The sequence below is a fragment of the Falco peregrinus genome, chromosome 13, assembly GCF_023634155.1.
Source record: "Falco peregrinus isolate bFalPer1 chromosome 13, bFalPer1.pri, whole genome shotgun sequence".
NCBI classification, from domain to species: Eukaryota; Metazoa; Chordata; class Aves; order Falconiformes; family Falconidae; genus Falco; species Falco peregrinus.
This window is the reverse complement of record NC_073733.1, coordinates 8,173,047-8,197,104: the sequence shown is the minus strand read 5'-3', so window position 1 is coordinate 8,197,104 and position 24,058 is coordinate 8,173,047. Positions and strand designations below refer to the sequence as shown.

At 52.4% G+C, this 24,058-nt stretch overlaps 2 protein-coding genes across 3 annotated transcripts in view; one reads left to right on the top strand and one right to left on the bottom strand.

Moving 5' to 3' along the window:
• TMEM255A (transmembrane protein 255A) overlaps positions 1–10,427 on the bottom strand; it is a 28,179-nt gene extending 17,752 nt beyond the window's left edge. For both annotated transcript variants that reach the window (XM_055818378.1, XM_055818379.1), the window contains exons 1-3: positions 10,299–10,427; positions 6,004–6,146; positions 1,439–1,501 (exon numbers count right to left, since the gene is read on the bottom strand). In XM_055818378.1, coding sequence (XP_055674353.1) covers positions 1,439–1,501; positions 6,004–6,146; positions 10,299–10,356 — 264 coding nt within the window. In that variant the 5' untranslated portion in view covers positions 10,357–10,427. The remainder of the gene's footprint in view (positions 1–1,438; positions 1,502–6,003; positions 6,147–10,298) is intronic.
• Positions 10,355–23,966, top strand: ATP1B4 (ATPase Na+/K+ transporting family member beta 4). The gene is made up of 9 exons (XM_027791905.2): positions 10,355–10,793; positions 12,972–13,036; positions 15,748–15,910; positions 18,572–18,700; positions 19,568–19,672; positions 19,939–20,135; positions 20,737–20,793; positions 21,511–21,606; positions 22,522–23,966. The coding sequence occupies exons 1-9, from the start codon at positions 10,355–10,357 to the stop codon at positions 22,681–22,683; spliced, it is 1,413 nt and encodes a 470-aa protein (XP_027647706.2). The 3' UTR covers positions 22,684–23,966.
• Positions 23,967–24,058: the final 92 nt, after the last annotated feature.

Here is a 24,058-nt window from a genome sequence, read left to right as displayed (position 1 = left end):
GCATGCCCACAGGGCACCCCGGGAGCTGGCCTGCACCTCCCTCACATGCTACCTCTAGCCAGGCATATGCAACAAAGCAGAGAAAACAGGCTAGGAAAGACTGGGCTCGAACAGCCTGCCGGGACTGCCTCAGGTACCATCTTCTTTTGATCTCTCTCTACTCACACCTTTTGATAAATTCTCCCAAAAGACTTCCTCCCACCCTAAGTCTTGTTACTGACACATCCAAGCACTCCAGCCAGCCTCTACCTTCAAGCGCAGGCAGGAAGATGAGGGGTTTGTGAAACAGTGTCTGCAAGACACATTTAGGGGCCATCAGAGATCCAGGCAGGCCCACACAAGTCTCCTGTGCTTGCCAGAGGGGATAATCTGGGCCATCTTTGTCCCCACTGCACAGGGAGACCCCCCTCCCACCCCAGCACAAGCTTGGTTGTGATCATATCGTATCAAGCACTGGCCTTATCTGGTTTGTATTATCTGCATGTTCACCGCCCACCTGCTCTCTTCCTAATGTTGCTCCCATGGGATGGGACACCAGAGACCTGCCCAGACAGCGGCTGCCCAGCCCCAGCCTATAAAAGCCTCCTTACAGCACAAGGAGGGAACCAGCGAGTGCTGTGGTCTGCACATCTGGTCTAGCCAGCATCTTCTGTGCTTCTCAGGTCCTCAACTGCTGCTTTACAGCATGCAAAGTTTTTGGGGTTTCCTTCTTACTTGAAGAGGTGTTTGGAAACAAAGACCAGCAACACACGTTAATCAGCAACACTGGAAATGTTGGTTGTGTTTCAATTACACCAGCCTTCATGCTTTTTGTCATGGCCATATCTTGAGTGACTTGTTCTCTAGACATATTTAGAGCAGAGAGCCCTGAGCACTCCTGTCCTCAGGAAGGACTTTCTGCTGGGCCCTTTAAGGGTTTTCACCTCCAGTCTCCGGGCTGGCTGTTATACCACCTGCTTGATCTTCTTCTCTGTCCTTTGCTTAGAATAGAAAGTGGCCATTTTTGCAGAGCTCCAAGCCTCTGATTTATTTTAAAAGATTTTAAGTAAATGTATTATGTTTATGTTATTTATCATATTATGTATTGCATACTGTTACAGCTCAACAGGAAAAGCTCTGGGCATGAGTCGGTGAAGCACTGACTATCCTGAAAACTCCAAACACGCAAAGTCAAGCCCTTTTAAAAAAATCCCACTGGGTTCAATGAGACTGTGTATAGCCACTTTGTGCTACCTTGAGTGTTTTGGTTTTGGGTTTTTTTATTATTATTTGAAAATATCAGGGTTAACAGCCTTGTTCTCCTGGGCTGCCAGAAACCATCTCTAGTTATAAAGAGGTATGCAACACTACCTTGGGAGAGTTAGAAAAACAATACTCTTTACATACAAAATTTGAACTACTGTCACTTTTTTAAAAAAAGTTGTTATAATGAACTTACCATTTGCCTTTTGTTTTCTATCAAGTTTGATCCAATTATTCCAAGAAATGACCCAAAACCAAGCTGCAAAACAACATATTGTTAGCATTTAGATCAGGATGATATCCAACATATTTTACATACAGACAGAACAAACACAATTAAATCCAGAAGCAGCAAAGGAACATACTGCAGATGTGTGAGCACTCTTCCTTCAGCAAGGAATCAGTGGAGTCTCTCACTAGCAGAAACTAGCAAGTGCACCCCTTAAATGACACTAAAAGCGTGTGTAGAAACCAAAAGGATGAGTTCTGAATTCCATCCCCTCCCCAATGATGCTGAGAAATGGCAGGTGGATGAGGATATGTGCTGCTGTCTTGAAACAACCCTGTGAACACTCAGGAGCCTCCAGATGCAAACCTAGCAGGGCTACATCACTAGCATGTGCAGGACCAGGCTTTTGCAACCTCACCAAGGGTGTGAGCAACCACCTCAGAGAGTCTTTTGACGTGAAGTATAAAATAGGGGAGAAATATACTTGGGAAAATTTAGCAGGTTTCTGCCGCCTTTTGCTCCTCTCTCATTTTCAGGGGTGAGGATGCATCGACAGGGTCTTCTACCAGAAGAGCTCACGCCAGCCCAGCCAACAGAATAGACTACTCCAGCAAAAGCATCTTTTCCTGCCGCTGTTAACTGACAACACTGTTCTTATTTCAGCTCAGTGAAATCAGCCAGGAGTGCAATTTCCCACCTCCTTTCTCCATAGCCCTAAGCTATTTAGCTACACTAAATAGAAGTTTCTAGGACAGAGCACACCTCAGCCAGGCCAGAAACAGGGACTTCAACCAGGAACCATGGACTGCAGGAGCAGATGCAGAAGTACTTCTGTGTCACACTGAGAAAGGTCTTTGATCAGCGTAGAGCATATTCAACCCCACTTCTATGGGTCAGCAAAATGAGAAATGCTGGAAAAGTCCTACAGATGGACTGGTCATATTAAGCAGGTAAAAATCCAGTCAATGGATTAGGGGGGCAGTAAAGATCTGGGTGAGGATGCCAAATAACTGGCCAACTCCTCAGGAAGCAGAATAAGGCATGAGACAAGCTGCAGTGATTCAAGAATGAGTCAACTAACCTGGAATCAATACTTTAAGATCCAGAAACAGAAAACAAAGGTTTAATAAATCCGATACTAACAAGCAGAGGCAGGTGCAGAGATCAGCAGACATAAATGTGATGAAAAGTTGGGCTTGATTCTTCCCCTGCTCTGCTTAAGCCCAGTACCATTTGGTGCAGTGCCACAGGCAGCAAGGGCTGCTGGCTCCAACGGCAGGATTAGAGCGGAGCAGCCTCAGGCTGCTGCTTCCCGTCTGCCTGCCTTGCACTCTGAGCTCTTGGAGACCGTTGTCCCCACATCAGGGACAAACTACCACGGTGGGAAGCACAGCAACGAAGCCGCCAAGTGCTGCTTAACACTGGGGCAGCAGGCAGGCAGGGTGCAGAGCCAGGGGCACTGCTGAACTGCCCCAAACATATCTGCCAGTCCTTCTGGGCTTATTACTTTGCTCAGCTTAGGCAAGCAACAACCCCCACCTTCCCCAAGTAACAGGGGTTTTACAGCTCAATTCCAGTCCCCAAACCTGGGGGATCCAGGCATTAACAGCAACATGGATCTGGGCGTTATTTTCAGTCTGGTGATGTTCAGCAGTAAGGAAGTTGTGTAGCAACACACACCTAAGGCAAATGCTCAAGAAACATGTTTTGTGCCCTTTGAGCTTGATCCAACACGTTTAAGAGAAATGTCCACGTGGTGTTTCGAAGCAGCTTCAAACCAAAAGGTGAAATACTTAAGATAATTCAAAAAGAAGAAATTAGAGCAAGTCTGTACATCCAACAGGTGAAGACCAAATAAATCAGTGGATTTTCATTAATTAATAGGAATTCTCACTGCATTAATGGGAAAACCACCCTTTCTTCGACGGATGGAACAAAGAGATCTTAGTAATGTGCATCAGTTGTATCACTTATTTTCTGGTGGATATGATCCCCTGGGACGTCTGTCTGAAAAGAGGACAGGACACAAAATGAAAGTGATTTTCCAGAGTAAAGCCCCAGGCTAACACGCTTGACAAGGAACCATTGCAGGAGAGGTTTGCCAGTCAAAACCTAAGAAAGGTCAGTCATTTACTCAGATGCTGGAAGCTGGTATATCTTGGAGACTCGCTTCCATAAGGGTGCTTGCCCTCTGCACCTGGTTGTTACTCTTGTCTGCTGAGCATCGCTGTTACACTCTGGGCTTCCCAGCTCAGTCATCCAGCCACAGGTAAGGACATTACCCAGAGGTACAGCTGCGGTGTTCACAGATGTAGTCGTGAAGGTGTCGTGGTCACAGAGGAGGGTGAAGGCAGCCTGGCTACAGGACATGTCATTGCACCCTCTGTTTCAGCTCCTCCAGTTGTGTCAATGAGGAATTGCACTGTTTGAGGGGAAAAAAAAGAAAAAACAACCCCCCAGAAAAACCAACCAAACAAAATCCCACTGATGTGTGGAAGGTCTCCAGTGTCCTTCCTTGGGAGCAGAGGCCTGGGAAGACAGTCCCCCACATCAGACAGCCACTCTTTTCATGTTTCGTCCTTGCACAAGAGGTGCTTGCCCAAGACACACAAGTTAAAGAAGGAAAGAACAGTGCATTAGGCACGGCAGTGTTGAGACATCTGATGTCCCAGAAGATGATCCCACCCACGGATCTGGTCCACAAATGGAGAAGTCACCCAGCACACAAAAGAGACTTCTGTCTCTATCTTTTGCTTACCGATGCAGGGTACTCAGAGCATGACTAACGGTGGTGCACCTCTAACGGTGCACAGAAACCCCTGATGGGGATGCACGCAGGCCTAACATTCACGTGAAGTTCTGGATGGCAAGACCTGCAAGGACCTGCTTCTTCAGGGCTGTAGAAACTACCAGCCTGGGGACAACTCGCTGAGTACCCATCACCACAGCAAGCCCTTTCTCCACAACAAAGGGAGAAATCCCAGCTTGTTACGAAACACCAGCTATTTTAAGCACCTGCTAAAGCATCCAGCAGCACACTGAAATGTTTTCCTGTGCAGGGAGAGAGGCGAGGTCATCACACATTTCCGTACAGCAGATTAATGAACTAACAGAGACGGAATTTGGTGACAAACACTGTCAGGGTGCCTCTCAATAAAGTAACTCAACACCCTTCCCAAGTCCAGGAATTTGTTAATTCCTTCAGTAGACTGAATCTTAGAAAAGCATGAGCGATGCTGACATTCCCAGAGCATAAATAGCACAGGAGATGTCAAGGAGACATGAACAACAGGCTCTACCCATCTGCATCAGTCTGCAGGACCTGCTCTGAAGCACAATGTTCAAGTCAGGCTGACGGAGCATATGCTAAGTGTGGAGAATTTGAAGCCAGCCTGTCACCTTTCTCAACATCTTCCTTCCATAATTCTCTTTAAAACAAGATCAGGCCTAAACGGAGGAGTTACTGGGACAAGCCAGAAAACTAATCCTAAACCAGAGTCTAACAGTGTTCCACTCTAATGGCTGGAAAGGGGCTTTCTTCAGTCATAGAAGAGCTTGTCCACAGAGAAGTATAAACGTCCTTGAGATAGCAATGTGTGGCAAATAAATCAAACCACAATAAGGCAAGAACAAATCTCCACCTAGTTACCTGGACTGATTTTAAGCCTCTGACTTCACGGCTTCAAACCTAAATGCAGAGCACTCCACGCTGCTACACCAGGGGCCTCTAGCTGGGGGTCTGCAGTTACGCTCAACCTGCTAAGACCCCAAACTTGGCTCAGTCCTTTTTGGGCTTCTTTTTGAGCACATCTCAGACACGCACCAGAACGGACCTTGCTTTCCAGCTAGTTTTAGACCTCTGCGCATAGCGGGAGGGGAATGATGTACTTGCCCCTTATGCTTCTGCAGGAGATTATACATCTGCTGGCAAGAAGGCTGGGCACCATCAGTCTTCTCTAATTTAAGCTATATGAAGCTACAAGATTGTCCTTTCCCATTTTCATCTGTTGATAACAGAAAAGAAGAAATGGATGTGCTAGCTGCTTTGATCTGCATGCTCCCCTGGCAGGCTGCCACAGCTATGCTAATGTGTTTCTCCTCATTCAAGAACTCTGATTTGTTAAACACTTCTGCAAATGAACTTTCATGAACAGCATTTCAAGACCTGGTCTCTCAACTGTTCTTGGCACCTATGGCCCTCCTTTGCCTTACTTCTGCCTGGGGTTAATGTGACGTATGCAAACAAAGAAGTTCTAAGGTTGCTTTGACTGACATAAGACCTATTTATCTGTCTCGCTGTTAACTCAAAAGCATGTCATTACCTAAGCTCAGAGGAAGCTGCCACTTGGATGGGATTTCTGCATGGGAATGAGCAGGAGGTGCAAAATAATAATAAAAAAATTAAATCAAATGGCAATGAAGTAGCTGAGCATAATATTCAGGACAAGATCACCCTTTATAACATTTGCAGCATTACAAGGGATTTTGTAGGCAATAAGTTTTCTAGACCTACCTAGGAGTTCTATACTTACAATAACCCCTGGGTAATAACCTCCAACAGTCACATTTTGGGTTCTTGTTGTAGCAGCTAGGCCCACCGTTAGAATTAATACTGACACAATGAGGAGAGTCACAGTTACGTAGAGGGAATTTCTTTTTCTTCTATTGAACGACCCTAAAAACACACATACACAACAGAATTTGCTGATTCCATCTGGGGACAGTCACAGTACCGCAAATTTCTCCTCCCACTACCAGCTACATTGTGGAGAATTTTCTTTCTTCTAACTTGAGAGTATTTTTGGGTTTGGCTGTCACTTTTCACCTTCACTAACATGCTTTATCAAGCGTTACTAGGGCATCTGAATTCACATTTACTTATCATCGCTCTGACGTAGATGAAGAGAGCCTTAAGAACTGTAACTTTGCACAGCTCCTTTGGATACATCGAAGCCTCCCAGACCCTCTGGCCTGGGGCAGTTGAACTAATGAGAAATATTACCATTAAGCATTTATATGTTTTCTGATATGTTTACTTATAGCAAGCTAAATAACCACACTGTATGCCACTTGTTCTGAGGAGGGAAATCTGGGCTGCAATCATGTCATAGGGCATCCATAATTTTCCATGTGAAATCACCAGTAACAGCCACTTCTCCTCCTCATATAGTATCATCCTCTACATTCAGCAAGGACCCAGGTATTTTTAGATGCCTGAATAATGAATTTGTGGATTAGTGAAACTCATCTACAGCTGCCTGATCATGGGGTTTTTTTCCTTTTATATATTTATAGATCTCCCAAATGAGCATAAATATAAAATACTGATTCCAACAGCCAAGAGGAAAGCTGGCTGCAACGTTACGTTCAGCAACATCTTTAGGCACGTTTATTTAATGTGTGCTCTGCCATCTTTGCATCGCTTTGTGGGACAATCCTTTTGATTATATTTCATACATTATGTAGACATGACCCAGCACCTACAAGAGCAGCTGGTAGGATAACAGGCTGTAATGGTCCCTGCCGTGCTCCCTGTGGGCTGCTGGGGCTGTCTTGGATCCCATCCCCATGAACAGGCAAAGGTGTTTCCCACCCCAGAGGCTCGCCCGTGACATGCATGCTACCAGCACTTCTCAGGGTGTTTCAGAGAAGGGCAGGGACATGTTCCACGAGCAATGAGCTGCTTCCACCCTAGCTGAGCCTATTCCCTAAAGCAAACCACATTAGGAACCCCAGCTAAGGAGGTCAGGGGCTCCCTGAGAGCCTGTATGTGGCGAGATAAATTCCTGCAGAAAGGCCAGGAGGAAAGACTCAGCCAAGCCAAGCACAACCTCCTTGTCCAAATTATCTGGAAAGAGCGCACCCGACCTTGCTGGGCATCTTTCTGTCTTGAAGGTGTACACCTCAGCTGTCCACAGGCACTTCTTTAGGGTCTGCACATATTTGCAGCACAGCTAGAGAGACCTTTTAATCCTTACAGCTTTTCCGAGGCAGCCATACAGACACATGCTGTACAAACTGTCTCCCTTCCTCCACAGGGACAGCTCTCCCCAGGGAAAAGTGCAGCAGCTCCCTGCTGCTCCCACACCGCCCTCCAGCCTGACCACCAGCCGTGCTGCTGGCAGAAGCACTCCCTCTCCCATGCTGCTCCATGATCTGGGCTGGCACAGCTGCCAAGGGCATGGGGCTAGATCATTTCACCCATGCCAACCAGATGAGCTTGAAATAACAGACCAGTCCTAAACTCAGGGCTTAAAAGCCCAACACAAGGAGATGAAAGGCAAGAGGGGTTTATAAAGAAAAGACACATGACCATGTCTCTGGAAGGAAAACCCTCCACTCACAAACCTGCTCATATCCCAGAGCACAGCTGTGACTGCACCACTAGGACCTTACTGGGTCTAAAAGCAAGGAGCCTAGCAACTCATTAGTCCTTAGCTGGAATGAATAGCTAGACAGATACTAATTTCAAACAAAATAAAATAAGTGATAGAGAACCCTAAGATCTAGGCTGGATCTTTTATCAGTGATCCTTAGTTTTTCATGACATTTTTTACAGGATGGAGCTAAAGGTACCCAACTGTTTGCTGCAGGTTGCATTTGGGGTTAATATTTTTATTTTCCCAAATATGCCAAACAAGTTAATAATATAAAATCTAGACTTCTGAAGAGTTCAAATTTATCAATATATTATGCCATTCTGTATGTATTGCCTCCCAAATACTATAGCTTGTGCCACACAATGTAATAATCATTGAAATTTAAGTGTCACATAAATGCTTTAAAATTCCAAAGTACTAGGACCACAGGTTTAGCTGAACAAAACTTTAGAAACCAGAGAAAAAAATGCTACTTTGTACATAGTTTAGTTCCGAAAGGAAAGAACGAACCTGTCTTGCTTACACATATGGTAGATTACCAAACTTCTGATTTGGCTGATTCTATGGTTTGGCTGGCAAATGAGCAGAAGATAAGTAAAACCAGCCATATGTTCCTTACACAGCTTAAACTCTTTACAGCTAGGCTGTGTGGGTGTGCAGATGTTTGTGTGCCATGCACAGCCACCCTGCAGAGTACGCTCGAGTTAACACCATGGGTACACCAGCGGGGCGGTACACACACAAACCGCTATTGCTGCGTTTCCATCAGAGATGCTTCAAAAAGTTACCATGAAAAAACCTGCAAAATGTGCCACTTTCCTCAAAACGAGAGTGCCCTGTATGAGCACTGCTGCAGGAAAACACTCTGAAGTAAGCAGCTTGACACACTGTTTATGGATTCTGAACTTGTTTCAGGACCACCATGTTTTCCACTCTTCCGTTTCTACATTGTTTCCTAGCTCACAACTGGCACACCCCGACAGGCAATACAGAAGTGAAACAAAAGGTTTCCAACTGGAAAATTTCTGAAAGCTTTTCAATATTCCTGGTAGGAATAATAATAATTAAAAAAGCTTTTATTCAAAGTCCTGACAAAACCAACTATAATATTTTCACTGGATATTGGCGATAAAGACGTGAAATTGAGGACATAATGTGATTACCTCCACTTTAGCTCTGTACAGGGACACCAATTCCATTTTTTCTTTCTCTGAAAACACGTTTTGTTACATGGATATTGAGCAAGTGGTTTTCTGCTCCTACAAGGATGCTTCGGCTGCCCCAGCACTGATAGGCCCTCACGGCATCTCCACCAACCGGTGCTGAAGGGCTGCCTGGGCAAAATCCTCCCGGTCAACATTAATTTTTGCTGAAAGCATTTCCCATCATATCATTTTCCTCTTTGCCGCTGAGCCCGGTACAGCTTCACAGACAGAAGTGGAGCTACAACAGCTCTGCTATCTCTGCCTTTAAGCTACAATAGCAGCTTTTTCTCTGTGATTTACCCAAACCAGGCACCTCAGAACTTGCAGGGCAACCTCAGCATAAGCACACTAGGTGCTCTGAAACACTGCACTTAAGTCTGTGAGAAAAATGTAAAGAAATTAAGACCAACTACAGTCTGGCTATTTCTTTTGGTAAAACGGCGCTCAGAAACATCATTTTTATTTCAAGACTCAGAAACATCCCCTTATTCTAGTTGCTGTATATAAGCCGCTCTAAAAGCCAGGCTGTAGCAGGCTTTTCCACCAGGTTATGTTAGAAGTTTACAGGGATGCGTATCTCTGCGCTGGCCCTGATTTACCTCAGTTTCTTCCTGATTTTCAGGAGAAAACAGACAAGATGGCACAGGAACAGCACCGGCTTCTCCATCTTGCGCTTTGGGGGTCAAAGCCGCCAAGGCCAACAAGCCCCGGGCAGCCCACTTTAACTCTCACCCGGGAGAGGCGGGGGCCAGCGACCCCGAGCCCCTCGGCCCCGCTCCGGCCCTTCCATCCCTCCGCTAAAACCGCCACCGTGTGCGGGCTGCGCCCCGCCGCGGGCCCTGCCGCCAGGCCCACCGCCTCACCGCCCGCCCGAGCACCGCCGCGGAGCGCCCGGGCCCCGCCAGCCCGCGGCGGGGGCGCCCCGGTCCCGCACGCCCGCCCCGCTCCACTGCGCGGGGCTGCGCCACACGGGCGGCCGCCCGCCCCACCGGGGTCTCTGCCGCAGCCCCGCGCCGGGGGGACGGCGACCACGGGGACGACGACGACGACACACCGTCCCCCTGCGACTGACACTGCGCCCGAGCGGCGGCGGGCCGGGGGAGGCGGCGGGCGCCCGGCCGTGGCGGGGAGGGGGGCGCCGGTGTGGGGGGCGGCGGCGCCCCCGGGGACCCACCGCCCAAAATGGCCGCACGCCCCCGGCCCGCGCCCTCCCGGGCCGGCGGGGCCTCCCCCGGCACTTACCCACGGAGTCGGGCAGCGCAACGCCGCCCGGGCGCTGCTGAGTCAGGGACTGCCGCATGCTGCCGCCGGCCGCCGCTCCCCGCCGCAGCCCGCCGGGCCACGGCGGCGGACAGAGCCCCGGCAGCGGCTCCGCCGCGCCTGCGCGCTGGGGCGGGAGCGGCGGGAGCTGCGGGGCCGGAGCGCTCCGCGCCGCCCGCTGCCCCCGCCCGGCGGCGGGCCCGGGGCTGGCGGCGGGGGCGGGCCCGCGACGGAGCTCGGCGCCGCACCGGGAGGGGCCCTGGCTGCGCGCCGTGCCCGCCCGAGCCCCCGCTCGCCCCCGCTGCGGGGCGCCTGTGGCCTGGAGGGCTCTGGGGAGGGTCCTGCCCCTCTCCGGGGGGGTCCCGGCGCTGGGCCCCCCCGCACCCACCGGCAGCGCGGGCGGAGGGGCTCAGCTCCCCCCGCACCCACCGGCACCCCAGCGGCTCCCACCCGCCTCCAGCCTTGCTTTCTCCAAAGGTACCGCTGCACCGGTCCGTGCCCCCCGCTCCCCTCCCGGGCCGTGCTGGTGGCACACACGCCTCCACCGGCCCCGGTTTGGGCTTCTCGGTGCCCCGAGCTCACTGCACCGGTGGCGGTGCCCGCCGCTGCCCAGCAGCTCCCCGCACCCCGGGCTGGGGCCGGCCCTCCCTCAACCTCAGTTTTCCATATTGTATCTGTCAAATGGGGATAAAAGCGTCTTCCCAGCAGGTTTCGTAATTGCTTGTAAATCACTTTAATGCCCTGGGCTGAGAGGTGCTAAGGCAAATCATGTAATTATTTCAAGCAAAAGCATGTTTCATCAAGTTAAAAGAAACTAATTCTATCTGTGCTTCAAAAAAACCACCCCACTTTTGTTGGATAAGAGCCTAATTACCAGCTTCTCCCCGGAGAAATGAAAGGGTGCGCTGGCAGCAGCGCCCGAGGTGAGTTACCAATGCCCAGATCAATTAATGGCAAAGAACATGTCCCCTCCAGAGAAAACAGCGGTTATTTACCCTGGGGTGAACCGGAGGAGCCCCGTGCTCACTGCCTGTGCCCTGCCGGCCAGTGGGGCTGGCACTGGCCCCCTCGTGATGGAGGGGACGGCTCTCTGCTCCCCGCTCCGCTCCATGCCAGGGACATGTGGCAGCGTGACCGCTGTGCCGGGGCGTGTGTGTCCTCAGGGAGCTGCTGGTGGCCCGTGATGGCCCATGCCATGTTAAATCCCTGCCTTCCCAGCACCCCAGTGCCCTCCGGCCTGTGGGCGCAGGTGCCAAGCCAGCCCTGCCTGCGTGCCCAGCAGCCGGTGTGCGGCAGCCCCGGCCAACTCCCAACTCGCCGCAGACCGGGGCAGCTGCCAGGCCTTTTTCCTTCCTGCTGTGCCCGTTTGTTAGCACCGCCGGTGAGCGGCTTTCAGCCACACTCAGGAGAGGGAAAGGAGAAATGGTGCTTGGACAGCGTGGAGCAGCCGTGCAGAAGCCTGGGGCCGATGTCCCCAGCCTCCGGGCTAAGTGAGGCAAGGCAGCCTGTCCCCACCGTTGAACAGGGGTCTCCTGTGAAGGGAAGGGTCGCCGGACCCACTGGAAACACATCGAGGGAATGAGCTGGTGGATGGTGCCAAGCTCTGCTGGCACAGACGGTGTGAAGCAAGCCCCACCATTTCTTGAGAGCTGCGTGGGGCACAGCCAGGGATAGACAGCCCTCGCACGCTGCTGTCACACCGCTGGAGCCATTCCAGGTGCCACTGCACATCCAGCAGCTGGCAGGGTTCTGGCAGAGCTGGCCTGACACCAGTGATCTGTCCTCCCACTGCCCCCCAGCACTCCCACCACACTGGCCCCTCACAGCCGCAGGACTCCAGCACGCACCCCCCATGTCCGTAATGCACCCGCTTGTGCCCATAATCGACTGAAGGGCGATTCCCTTCAAATCTGATATTCCCTGGTCCAGGTCTGCAGGGTGTCACAACAAGGTGTCCCTCTGGATTGTCTCTTGGTGGCTGGGCCCAGCTCTTACAGCCAGGTCGGGGAAGCCAGCGCTGCGCACTCCTAGCTGCTGCCTCAGTTCAAAGGGATAAATATAGACCTGCCCCTCGCACTACCCCTTCACTGCAAAAGAGATTTTGCAAGCATTAACCATGGCCCCACTGTGACTGACAAGCACATATTGACAGACACATGCAGTCATCGAAAGCCCTAGTGATTTCCCAATGTTTATTAACAGCTACATGGTTTCCCCGGGGCGGAGAGCCTGGCTTCCCCATGTAGGGTGCTGGCTGGCATTGATGGGGACTAGGGTGCAGGGCAGGATGCTGCCAGGGTGCTGCAAAGGGCACCAGATGCCAGGGGCTTGGGACAGGATCCTGTTGCGTTGAGCTCACCCCTCTTAGGAAAGCAAGTTATTTTTTGACCCACTCCTGAATGCTGAAGTCCTGCAGGGTAGGGAGGAAAAGCAGCGTGGTTCCTTGCAGACAGGCAAAGGTCTTGGTGCAGCAGAGCTCACCCAGCCTTTTTGGGGGGAGATAGGGGCTGGGGAGCTGTGCTGGGGAGGGGGCTGTGCCTGTGGGTCCCCGAGAGCTGGGGCAACATGACATCCACAATGGGGCTGGTGCTTGCTGGGCTCAGCCCTGGGCTCCTGCAGTGCTAGCCCTCATGTTTCTCTGCATTTCCCACCCAGGGATGGACGGGAACGCCATCGCCGGGGGCATGGAGGGCCAGGACAGGAGTCCCCACTGGAAGGTGGTGAGTCTTTTGGGGGCCACTGGCCACCCTCCGAGAGGTGAGGCGGGGGCTACTGCCAAGAACCTGCTTTGTGGCTGATAAATATAACCACTTTGCTTTAGGAAATGCTGCTGCATCCCTTAGGCAAAGCATAAGCACTGTGTACTGAGAGGGGAAGGGGCAGCAGAGGGTCTGGCTGGTGGTCCTGGGCAGTAAGGGGGGCCAGGAGGGGCAGGGACACCTGGGCACAGACCCTCCACATACCTGGCTTTCGTTTGGAGGAACCCGCCGTTGAGAGCTGACCTGGTCGGGGTTGAGGATGGGGGAAAAACCCCAGCCTCCCCCAGGACACACACGACCATCAGCACAGCGTGGTCCCACCAGGGGATGAACCCGAGCTTTGCTTTGCCACCCAACGTCACCTCAGCTGCCACGGCAGGCAGCAGCCAGGGGTTGTCCAGTGTCCCAACAGGTCCCGCCATGGCTGTGCCCCCTCCCTGCCCCAGCATGCTCCTACCCCATCTCCTGCTCCTTTTCCAGGTGCAAGGGACTGCTCCGAGGCCATCTCTGGTCCTGGGCTACAGAAGTAGAACACTGGGGAGGTGTTCCAATCCAGACCTAACCTAGCTCCCTAGCTCAGGGACCTCGGGCAGGACCTGGCAGTGGGGACATCCCATGCTGTTTGTCTGCCCCACACAGACCTTCCTTCCTGTGGGCAGAGCCTGGGGCCTCCTCAGCCTCCCTATGCTGCCACGGAGCCCCCATGGCCTCTCCCAGCTGGCAGGATGGGACCCTTCATTAAGTACTGGATATGCAGCATGGAGCCAGGACAGCCGGAAAGTTTTCCGTCCTTGCAAAAGCCTTCTGCAGGGCAGAGCTGTGGGGTTCCCTGGGTGAGAGCCCATGGGGGGCTGCCCCCATGTCACCCCACAACTCTAAGCATTGATAGCAGCTTCTGGGTGAGGGCTCTGCATACAGCCCATGCGCTGCCCTCACTGCCTCCGAGCTGCAGCTGGTGTGAAATCCAAAGGGCTATTCCCAAAGCAGCACTAAACATTGGCAGAGTTCCTCTGAGCAGTCCCTGCTACTCTGACAGTCTGAGAAAATGTTTCCATAGCAGCTGCTGGTAGCTCCTTTATTTAATGGGGAGGAGAGTGGAAGGAGAACTCCTTCTCCTCCTCTTCTTCCATCACTTACTCCTCTGCAGGTGTCCTGGCAGCAGCCCCTCCACCTCCTCTCCCATGTCCCTGCCAGCCACTCGTGCTGGGGCTCCTGCTTCTCTGCTCCGAAATCCTCTGGTTTCATCAGCCTTGTGTGGTACAGGGCTGTGGCCATGCAGGACCTGGCTCGGGCAGGGCTCCAGCCCGGGGTACAGGACCCGAGCCAAGCATTGCCTTCGCTGTACAGGCAGCTGCAGGCATTTTGCTGGCAGCAGTGCTCTGATGCAGGCGTGCTCGCAGAAGAGCCCCACGGGGGCCTTAACCGGGGCTGATCGGGGCAATTAGTGGGATGGTGATAGTTTACAGCCCCCCTGGGTCTGACCCAGAATCCCCAAGGCATGAATTCGGGCGTTAAGAGTCGGTGCGCTCTCCCCGTTCCCACTGTTTTGCAGTATTTGTGTGTCTGAGCAGAGTTTAATCCCCCCTGATCCCAAGGTGTTTCCAAGCCAGACTTTCTGCCAAGCTGTTGGCCACTTCTTGGCTCTCCCAAGGCAACCTGCAGGGTGTAAATATCTCGCTTGTTGGCCCTGGCTCCAACAGGTGCCCACAGACGGCAGATTTCCACAGCCCTCAGCGCAGACACGGGGCAATCGTGCCAGTGCAGCCGCTGCCAGGCTGTGTTTGCCATGGGCATGGTGGCCTTGGGGAGATGTGGCTGTGGCAGGCAAGCATGGCCCTGACCCATCCGGGAGCAGCTGAACCCTGCAGCAGTGTTTGCATTAAAGCACAGGGAAGTGATGAACCCACCCAGATCTCAGCATCACCTCTTCTCCCCAGCGGTACCTGGCCCAGCCCTGCCCCAAGCTCAAAGCAAGGTCTGCACCCTCTGCCACCTCGTCAGCTGCTTGTAGAGACACAGAGCCTGTTCAAGGGCGGTGAGGGACAGCTGCTGTGTCTCCTCTCAGGTGACTCTTGGCCAGGCACAGGTACAGAGAGATCCATGTTCCTGAGCTCTGGACAAATGAATTTTCACCACCGAGGCAAAACACAAACTCTCACCACCTGGGGAGATGCTCTTCCCTGGAACTCAGTGTAATTAAAAAATAACAACACAGGGATTTCTCCAAAGACTAAACACTTGCTCACATGCCAAGAAAAACAAACTGGATGACCTCTTAAATAATGCTGCCTGCTGTTATCTGTGGTAGCACAGAAAACGTGTGCTTGAGCTCAGAGATGTTGCAGAAGCGTGGGAACAGCCCTGGCCCTCCCACGTCACAGCTTTTCCTTGGTCATGTTCACACAGGTGGAAAAAGATGGGTTTCTGTAAATGCCAGGACAAGGAGACAGTACCTGGTGTGATGGCAGTGACGTACGTGTAATGGAAAAATGGATGTTGGGATCTAAGCAATCTTAAGTCAGAACAGCCAAAACTGCCTCTCTTTAACTCAAGAGTGATGATGGGAAAATGGAAATTTGAAACACTTCCAGCTATTAAGTGCTTTTGCATTTATTTTTGGCCAATGAGATGTTCAGCTTGCGTGTGGGGGTTGTGTTCTGTAACTCTTCCAGGAAAATAAGCATGAGGAGAAAGTCCAGGATTCTGACAGACAGAAGGACGAGACCAAGGCAGAGATGGGGAGCAAAACCTGGGCAGACCTGGCTGGGGAGATGAAGGTATTCCTGTGGAACCCAGAGGAGAGAACGTGCCTGGGGAGAACAGCCAAGAGCTGGGGTAGGTCCTTGCTCAAGCCCTGCTTTCGGGATCGTTGCCTTTTCTGCTTCACCACAGATGCACTTGCCTGTGACCATCCTTGATAGCTTGGACTGACCACCCCCATCCCATATTTCCAGGGCAGATGTTTCTAACCACTGCAATAAAGAACTAGTGAGGAGGACAAGCAGAAAACCTTGGGGAAGTTACCCTTAGTCTGGATGTTGATGTTTACTGAGGATGGGAAAGCAAAGATTGCAGGCTGCCCAGACCATGTACTGGGAAGAAATTAAGAGCCTGAACAAACGTGGGGACTGCAGGTTGGTCTGATGCAGCCACTCACCCCTGCTGCCGCCAGCAACCTGGCTCCTGCCTAAGTCAGGAGACCACGGGGAGGTGGCTTTGGGGTCATCAATGTGGTGGGAGAAGAGCACCTGAGCCACAGGGCAGGTGTTTTGGTGAGGGTGTGCACTGCAGGGCCGAGCAGCCCTCCTTGCCTGCGTGTGGCCTGGCTCTGGGGTGGGAAGGGCTGGTCATCGCCATCACCCTGCAGCTTCCTAGGGTGTTACATGGTGCGGTGCCCACAGCAGAGCCCACCCGTGCTGTCAGGGCTGGGATGTGCCAGTGGGTCTTTGAACACCCTATTTTAGCCATGTCCATGTGGCTTCAAAAATTATCACTGCGTCTGGAGGTGCTCTGAGTGGTTCAGAGCAGCCCGTGGCTGCAGGGACAGCACTGCTGCAGGCTCAGACCAAGACTAAGGTGCCACAGCATGTGCAACGCCATCCGCCTTTGCAGCTCTGCTCTCCTGACAGCACGTAGCCTCAGCAGCAGGGCAAAAACCCACGACCTCAGCCTAGCATCACATGCACATCGCACCGGTGTAAGGCTGTGAGTTATCAGGGGCTGCTGCTCAGTGTTTGCAGCCTTCCTTGGCTGGCACCAGCAACACGCTCACAAGCCCTGCAGTCTGCCTGTGCCCCCGCCGAGCGTGCTGGGTCTCCTGCAAAGCCTGTGCTGACAGCCAGGAGAAACAAAGGAAACTGCCCATGAGTGCTGGAGGAGTCTGAAAACTCCCAAGCACGAGTCTGGGGCAGGCCTTTAAATCCGCATTTGCTCCCCTGTGCCCTTTGCTGGCCATGGAGGCAGCCCAGTTTTGCTGCTCCTTTGCTGGATGGGAAGGCGCAGACTGGAGTGTGGGAGCAGTACAGGGGTGATGGTCCCTAGGGAAGTGGGTTTGGTTTCTGGAGGCTCTGCCAGGTGCTGAGAAAAGCCCTGTGTGAGGACTTGCTCAGGCTGGTGTGGATGTGGCCCCAGCTGGCTACTGCTGGGAGTTATTTACGCTGTAGTGTCCTCCTGTACCCTAAGAGCATCATGGTATGCTATATGGCCCCTACGGACACACATACACCTGGCTGCACACATGTGTGCGCTCACATGCCTGTACAGGTGGGCAGGAGAGAGGCAATGAAGCTACTGTGAAAACAAAATGTTCTTTTAAAATGAGAGCATTTGGAGATGAACGAAGCTGAACTTTCCAGGTCTCATCTGCTGGGTGAGGCAGAGGGCGTTTGCAGAGCCTGGGGCTGCTCCCCGTCGCAGGGACAGGGTCTCAGGGGACTTGTGCTGCCAAAATGCAGGGAGCCAGCTGGCCACAGGGTCAGCACCAGAGGCCCTAGCCCCTGGGAAAGGCTGCATCCCTGGCTCTGCTGGTGATGCTTCCTGCTGCATTGCGGGAAACGTAAGAACAGGAACAATGGCAGCACCATGTCCCGACAAGCATTGGCTCAGCACCCCAGTGGCAGCTCCAGCCCTGCCAGGCTGGTGCGAAGGCACAGTCCCAGCATCACTGTGGCGGCGCTGGACATTATCCCTGCTGCGCCACCAGCAGCGGTGATGGTCCCATCCTCCCCGGCTCAGCCTGCAGCAGGACACGGCCCTGCAGCGGTTCCCAGCACTGCAGCCTCGGCAGAAGCATGGCAGGAGCACACATCTGTGTTCCCAGGGCTCCCCCCGAGCTGCTGGTTTCTCCTGGGAAATGTTTGGGTTAGGGCTTCAGTTCACTTTCTGAGCTGCTGGGTTTTATTCATAGGCCATGGTCTCTTGAGACATCCTCAGCCATCAGCCTGGTCCAGAGGAAAAACAAACTCATTCCCTGGATGTCAGGGCTGTGAAACAGCCAGCGATGTTGCAGCCCCTGCACGGTGCCGCTCGCTCCAGTCCCAGGCCGGGGTCACTGCTGTGCTGGCAACAGGAGTCAGGGCAGGAGCATCGCCCCACAGCGCCCATCGAGAATTCGGATGGGCTGACACCACTGGGCACCCTCACCTGAGGGAGTGGGAATGGTAAGAGCCAAGGTCCTCTCTGTCTGTTGGGAAGAGCCGAGGCAGGTGGATGCTCAGACCTGGTCCTGACACAGCTCTGGGAAGGGGCACAGAGCCAAACGGCAGCTGCCCTCATCCCAGGATCCCAGGGCTGGGCAGGGAGCGTGTCCGGCTGAGAGCTCTGCACCCAGAAATGCCAGGATCTGTCTGTGGAAGGGGGCTGCCAGCTCCCACCTCCGGGATGGATCCAGAGCTGCGGAGGATGCCACACTGAGCACGGCTGTGCATCCCTGCAGCACACACCCCACAGGACGCGTTCTGCTTGTGCCAACAGCAACATCCCCTCTCTGTTTTACAGGTTTGATCTTACTGTTTTACTTCATTTTTTACACGTGCCTGGCGGGAATGTTTGCCTTTTGCGTGTACGCGATGCTACTCACGCTGAGCCCCTACACGCCCAGGTACCGGGACCGCGTGTCTCCGCCAGGTATGTACACATGTCAGCCCAGCCTTGGGCACCGCTGCTGGCACTCGCACAGCAAAGTCCTACCAAAATGGTGAGACTGGGACCTTTTACCGGCAGGTAAAGTCCTGCTGGAGCTGTACACTCCGGTGTCACTCAGCCCTCCCCAACACAGGGTGCTATCGCTTACCTCAGGGCACCGACAGTGCTGCAGGTTCTCTGCAGAGGATCCGGCGTCTTAAAAAGCCCTGTGTGAAGCATTCATTCTAATTATACTAATTGTTATTCTAATTATGCTAATTATTGTTATCCTTATTCTCAAGGTAAATGGGCAAGTTCAGGCATTTCATAGGTGATGCCCATTCTTTTTACCTGCTGCTCCTTTATACCTCATATCTTCAAATAAAAATGCAAATCAAGAGCAGCTTTTACGCATTATTATTTGGGGGATTCCTGGCAAAATGATGTTCAAAAACTCCTTTCCCTATGTCAGAAGCAGGATTTTCCCTATGTTTCCATGCTGGTGGGGAACATAAGGCCCCCTCGCCCTGCTCCCTGCTTGGAGCCAGCCCTGCAGCAGGGGGCAGGGGGGACCCCTCAGCCCCCATGTGTAGCCCCAAGCCCATCACCTTCCCACAGCGCTGCTGAGACCCTCCAGGTCTCCTATGTTTCCTGGGATATTTTGACCTGCACGATGTCCTCTGGGTGTGTAATGGAGGTGAGGGATCCGTGGGTTGGGAAGGGAGTTGGTTTGTGAGCTGGTGCTGCTGCTCCTGTGCCTGTGCCCAGCCCCAAACCCAGCTGCAGTGTAACCAGTCCCTGCAACAAGCACCCCAAGCCCGTGACCAGACCACTCATACCTGGTCTAACTGGGTCCGTCTCCTTCTCCAGGAGTAATGATCAGACCATACTTGAATGGGTTCACCATTGCCTTCAATGTCTCTCAGCCCAGCACATGGCAACCCTACGTGGACATCATGCACCGCTTCCTAGCCGGTAAGCTCTTAGGCACCCCAGGAGTCACGCTGGAAAGTTGTTTTCATCCATACACACATGTACAGGGTGCAGGGGGCTCCTCCTGGGCATCTCCCGACCCCCCTCCAGAAAGGCAGGCTCAGAGGGTGGTCACAAGAGCTCCCGTGGGAGGGAGCCTTGCCTTTCCAGGTGGGACTTCCTAGCTCCCTTAGCATATGGATGTAGTCTGAGAGCGTAGGTCCCTGCAGGGCTTGAGAAATGTTAACAAGTCTCTTGGTCCCCACCAGCTTATGACGACAAAGTTCAAGAGGAGAAGAATATCGAGTGCATCTCAGGACAGTACTTCATCCAAGGGGGCAATGAAAGCGAGGAGAAGAAGGCTTGCCAGTTCAAGCGCTCTGCGCTGCAGAACTGCTCTGGCATTGAGGATCCAACGTTTGGCTACTCTAAAGGCCAGCCCTGCATCCTGCTGAAGATGAACCGGGTACAGAGGAAGCTGGTCGTCTCCATTCCTTCCTTCAGTGCATCCCCGTGTGATGAGTAAAGACCTTGCAGGGACTGAAACTCCTCCACTTCTCAGGCTTAGGGTAAAAGGGAACTAGAATCCCAAAACCTGCTGGCTCATACCTGCTAGAAAACATAAAAGGACTACAAAACTTGCTTGATTTGATTTGATGAGGCCTGAGAACTTGGAAGGTCTTGTGCCAGTTCCCTCTCTGGGAGGAACTGAGCTTCAGGGCTACACGCTGGGCCCCAGTCTCTTTATAATGGGAATTCTCATAGAATTGAGTTTATCTGAAATCTTCTAATAGCATGGTGGCTCAGCACTGGGAAAATACACGTGGAGAGGGTGTGAAGTGTGAGGGGCAGTGGCTGTGTACTGCAGGGACGCCGGGTGCTCTGCTCTGCTTGTGCCCTCAGGCACCAATCCTGCACTCGAGCACAGATGGCAGACCCTCCTTCTGGGGGTACGTAACTCCTGTCCTGAGCAACCTGACTGGCATGTAGAAAAGCTCTCCAGAAGGCAGGCAGCATGCACTTGGCACTGCATTTCGTACAAGCACAAACATCTTTTGTTTTTGCAGATCATAGGCTACCGTCCTGGTGCTGGGGTCCCTGTGAGCGTCGACTGCAAAGTGCAGGTACTGCTTTCCTCCGTGCTCGGCAGCGTGGTGTGTAGAAGGCCAAATGTCTCCTTCTGATGCACCCCACCAATATGTGTCCTCATCTTAGCCCCAAACACTCACAGGACCCCGTGCTGCTGACGCCTCCAGGTGCAAGCAGGGGTTGGTCTGCTGGGAGCAACAGTGGCCACCGGTCTCCAGCTTCCCACCCTGGCCCTTGCTGCTGGCTGCTGCCAGCCTCCCCGGCACTGCTCTGAGGGCAGGCCTGCAGGTCTGGGTGGTGGGGTGCCAGTCAGAGCCTGGAGCTGTTGGGGAGGAGGCAGGAGCTGCTCACATCCATCCCCAGCTGCTCCGTGGTACCCTCAGTCCTGGGGAGCATCCCGCAAGCCAGCAGCCGTGGGGTGAGGGAAGGGCTCCCACTGCCTGTGCAGCCGCTAGATCATGCCCTTGGAGAGCAATAAAGCAGTAGGCAAGTGCAGGGGGGGACTGACAAGCAGCAGATCCTCTAACCCTTGTCTGTGCCTTTGCAGCAGTGCTGTGCTCTGGCTTGCTGAGCAGCAGCCGGCTTCCACAGTAAACACGCTGCGGGCGGGCAGGCACAGCTCTGCCCTGGTGGGGACCTGTGAGAGATGCTTGTAGTAAAAGTTCCTTCCTTACTCTGAAAGGAGCCGTGTTTTGCATCCCGCGTGCCATGCATGTACCATTGGTTTGTTTGGGTTTTTTTTTCAATGACAGAAAGGCAATGAGAGCGATCTCAGGTCGGTGGACTTCTACCCTGGAAACGGGACATTTGATCTCATGTATTACCCCTACTATGGCAAGATGACTCACGTGAGTAAGGACTCTGGCATACTTGTTATTTCTCCTTGGGAAGGAGAGGGCAGGAGCTGGTGCACAGAGTGCAGATGTGCTTTCTGGCTATTTTGGGCAGACGCAGGCAAGAGGGAGGTCACGGGCACTGGGATTACAGCGCTCTATTTCTGTCTCTGACAAACTGCGGGAAATCCTTGGGGACTCCGGTTCCCCTTTGCCAGCAACAAGAAAGATTACATTTATCATCTGGAGACTAAGGCTGGTTCTGCTAACTCCCAGAGAAGGTCTCAACACCAGCATTTTCCCAGGGCATCAGAGAAGCCAGGGTTTAGGTGACACAAGAGGAAAAGGATGGAGCTTCTATCAAAGCCCTGACAAACCCACCTCAGGCTGGGTGGTTCAGAACAGAGCAGCCCCACACCAGCAGCTATTTCTGAACAGACTGCCCAGCACCGCTTCGGTTTGTGCTGGACGGTACGGTGCTAGGATGTAACGTACCTTCATGACACAAGCTGAAATAGGTGATGAGGCAGGCACTAAACCTTTGCTGCCACACTGCTGCTGGCTGAGGATGAGTAACAGCCCCAGCTGTCAGGTCTGCACGTCCTTTGAGCACACAGACTAATAGAACACCACGGGTTCCCTATCACAAGCCGCAGACTGGTTTTTAGAACAGGAGAGTCCCATTATCCAGTGTTACTTCTCCTGGCTCATCAACACAAGAGGCACTGGGCAGTACAAAACCCAATGTGATCCCAGCCCTCTGAGGCACAGAAAGGCTCAGCTTCAGCATCCTGAGGGACCATGCCAGACATCAAACGCACCCAGACGCCTGGGAACTGTGAACAAATGGCTAATGATTTTCATTGCACATGTAAGCACTGCCTGCTTTCTGCTCCCTCAAAAATTTACTTAAATCTCCCTTCTTTTCAGGTCAACTACACATCCCCACTGGTGGCTATGCACTTTACAGATGTGAAGAGGAATTATTTGGTCCCTGTTCAGTGCAGTCTGAATGGGAAAGGCATCATCAACAATGTTAACAGCGACCGCTTCCTCGGACGAATCATCTTCACGCTTAGCATTGGAAAGTAGCCACCAAAGACGCTGGGCACTTAGGTTAAGTCAATCAGAGGCTTTTTCCTTTTTAAAGCATAAAGCCAGCATTTTTTCTGCTAGGAAAAACAGGCACATAGATATTTTTGTTAATTTATTTTTGTTCATAGTTAGGAAACAAATGAGATGCAATGGAGCATGGAACCACATTTTTCATCATCTGTTGTAAATCATTATTAGTAAAAATTAGAAGTTATCTCCTGGGCAGAGAACCTGCAAAAGCATTTCAGTTTTGATTAAAAAAAGACCCTCTGGTATCTGAACACTATTTTTCTAAGGTCTTTTACAAGTGACCCCTGTGGAATGCATTTTTCCTGGCTTTAAACCTTAATCTCTACCATAGTTTTATATGCATTTCTCAGGCAAAAGCTAACAAGAGGGTAGTTTATTAGCACTATTCTTGTTAAAATAATAAACAGCAAAAAATTCTGGATTATGCCTGCAATGACAGAGTTAAAAAGTGAAAATGGTAGATCTCAAAATGCCTCCTAGGATCTTCGGCACCAGGAGCATCTGGACTGCAGCGTTTCACACGGCTTGTTCAGAACACCCAAGGCGTTGGAGCAAAGGCCACGTCAAAAAAACATCTGCCCTCGAACCTTTCCAACTGCTCCTTTCTGAAGTGGGAAGATGAATGCATTTTTCCTCCTTCCTCCTCCTCATTCCAGTACTTCTCTCTGCCCCAGGAATCCTCACCAAGTCTATTAAGCAGGGAGGAGTGAAAGCTCTCCCCTCGCTGTCCCAGCTGGCAGGGTGACGGCACCCCCTTCCCCTGCTCAGGCACAGAGGTGACAGCGAGATGTCAGACACATACCCCACCCCCACCCCCAATATTTCAGGCTCGTTCTTGCCTGTTCCACAGAGGTCACAGCTACAGCACCGCAGAAAAACACAAGGGAACGCTCAGTCGTTTCATCCTTACGGGGTCAACGCTGGTATGAGTGAAGCCATCAATTTATCATCCCGCAAGAGATACGAAGCACAGGTGCCCTGGTCACAGTGCACCTCCCTGGCACGGGGTGCTGAACCCTGCTCAGCACGCTGTGAGCCGTGAGCACAGCAGGATGGGACACCTTGGGGTGATGTGCTAGTTGGAAAGCACACTTACTAAAATTACTGACGGAACGAGAGCATTATGGTATGTTTGCCCTACATCCTAGTCCAGGTACTGACTCTGCCATCACTTCCTGATCTATGTAAGTCTCTAAGAAGTAATCTTTTTTTTTTTTGTATTAAAATTAAAGCGACTACAGTAAGATTAACTCTATGGTACCGTTCTTAACACACTGGTGTAAGAGATGCAGTTTGTGACTTTAGCTCCCTGTGCCAGCCAGTTGGGGACTGAATTTGCAGC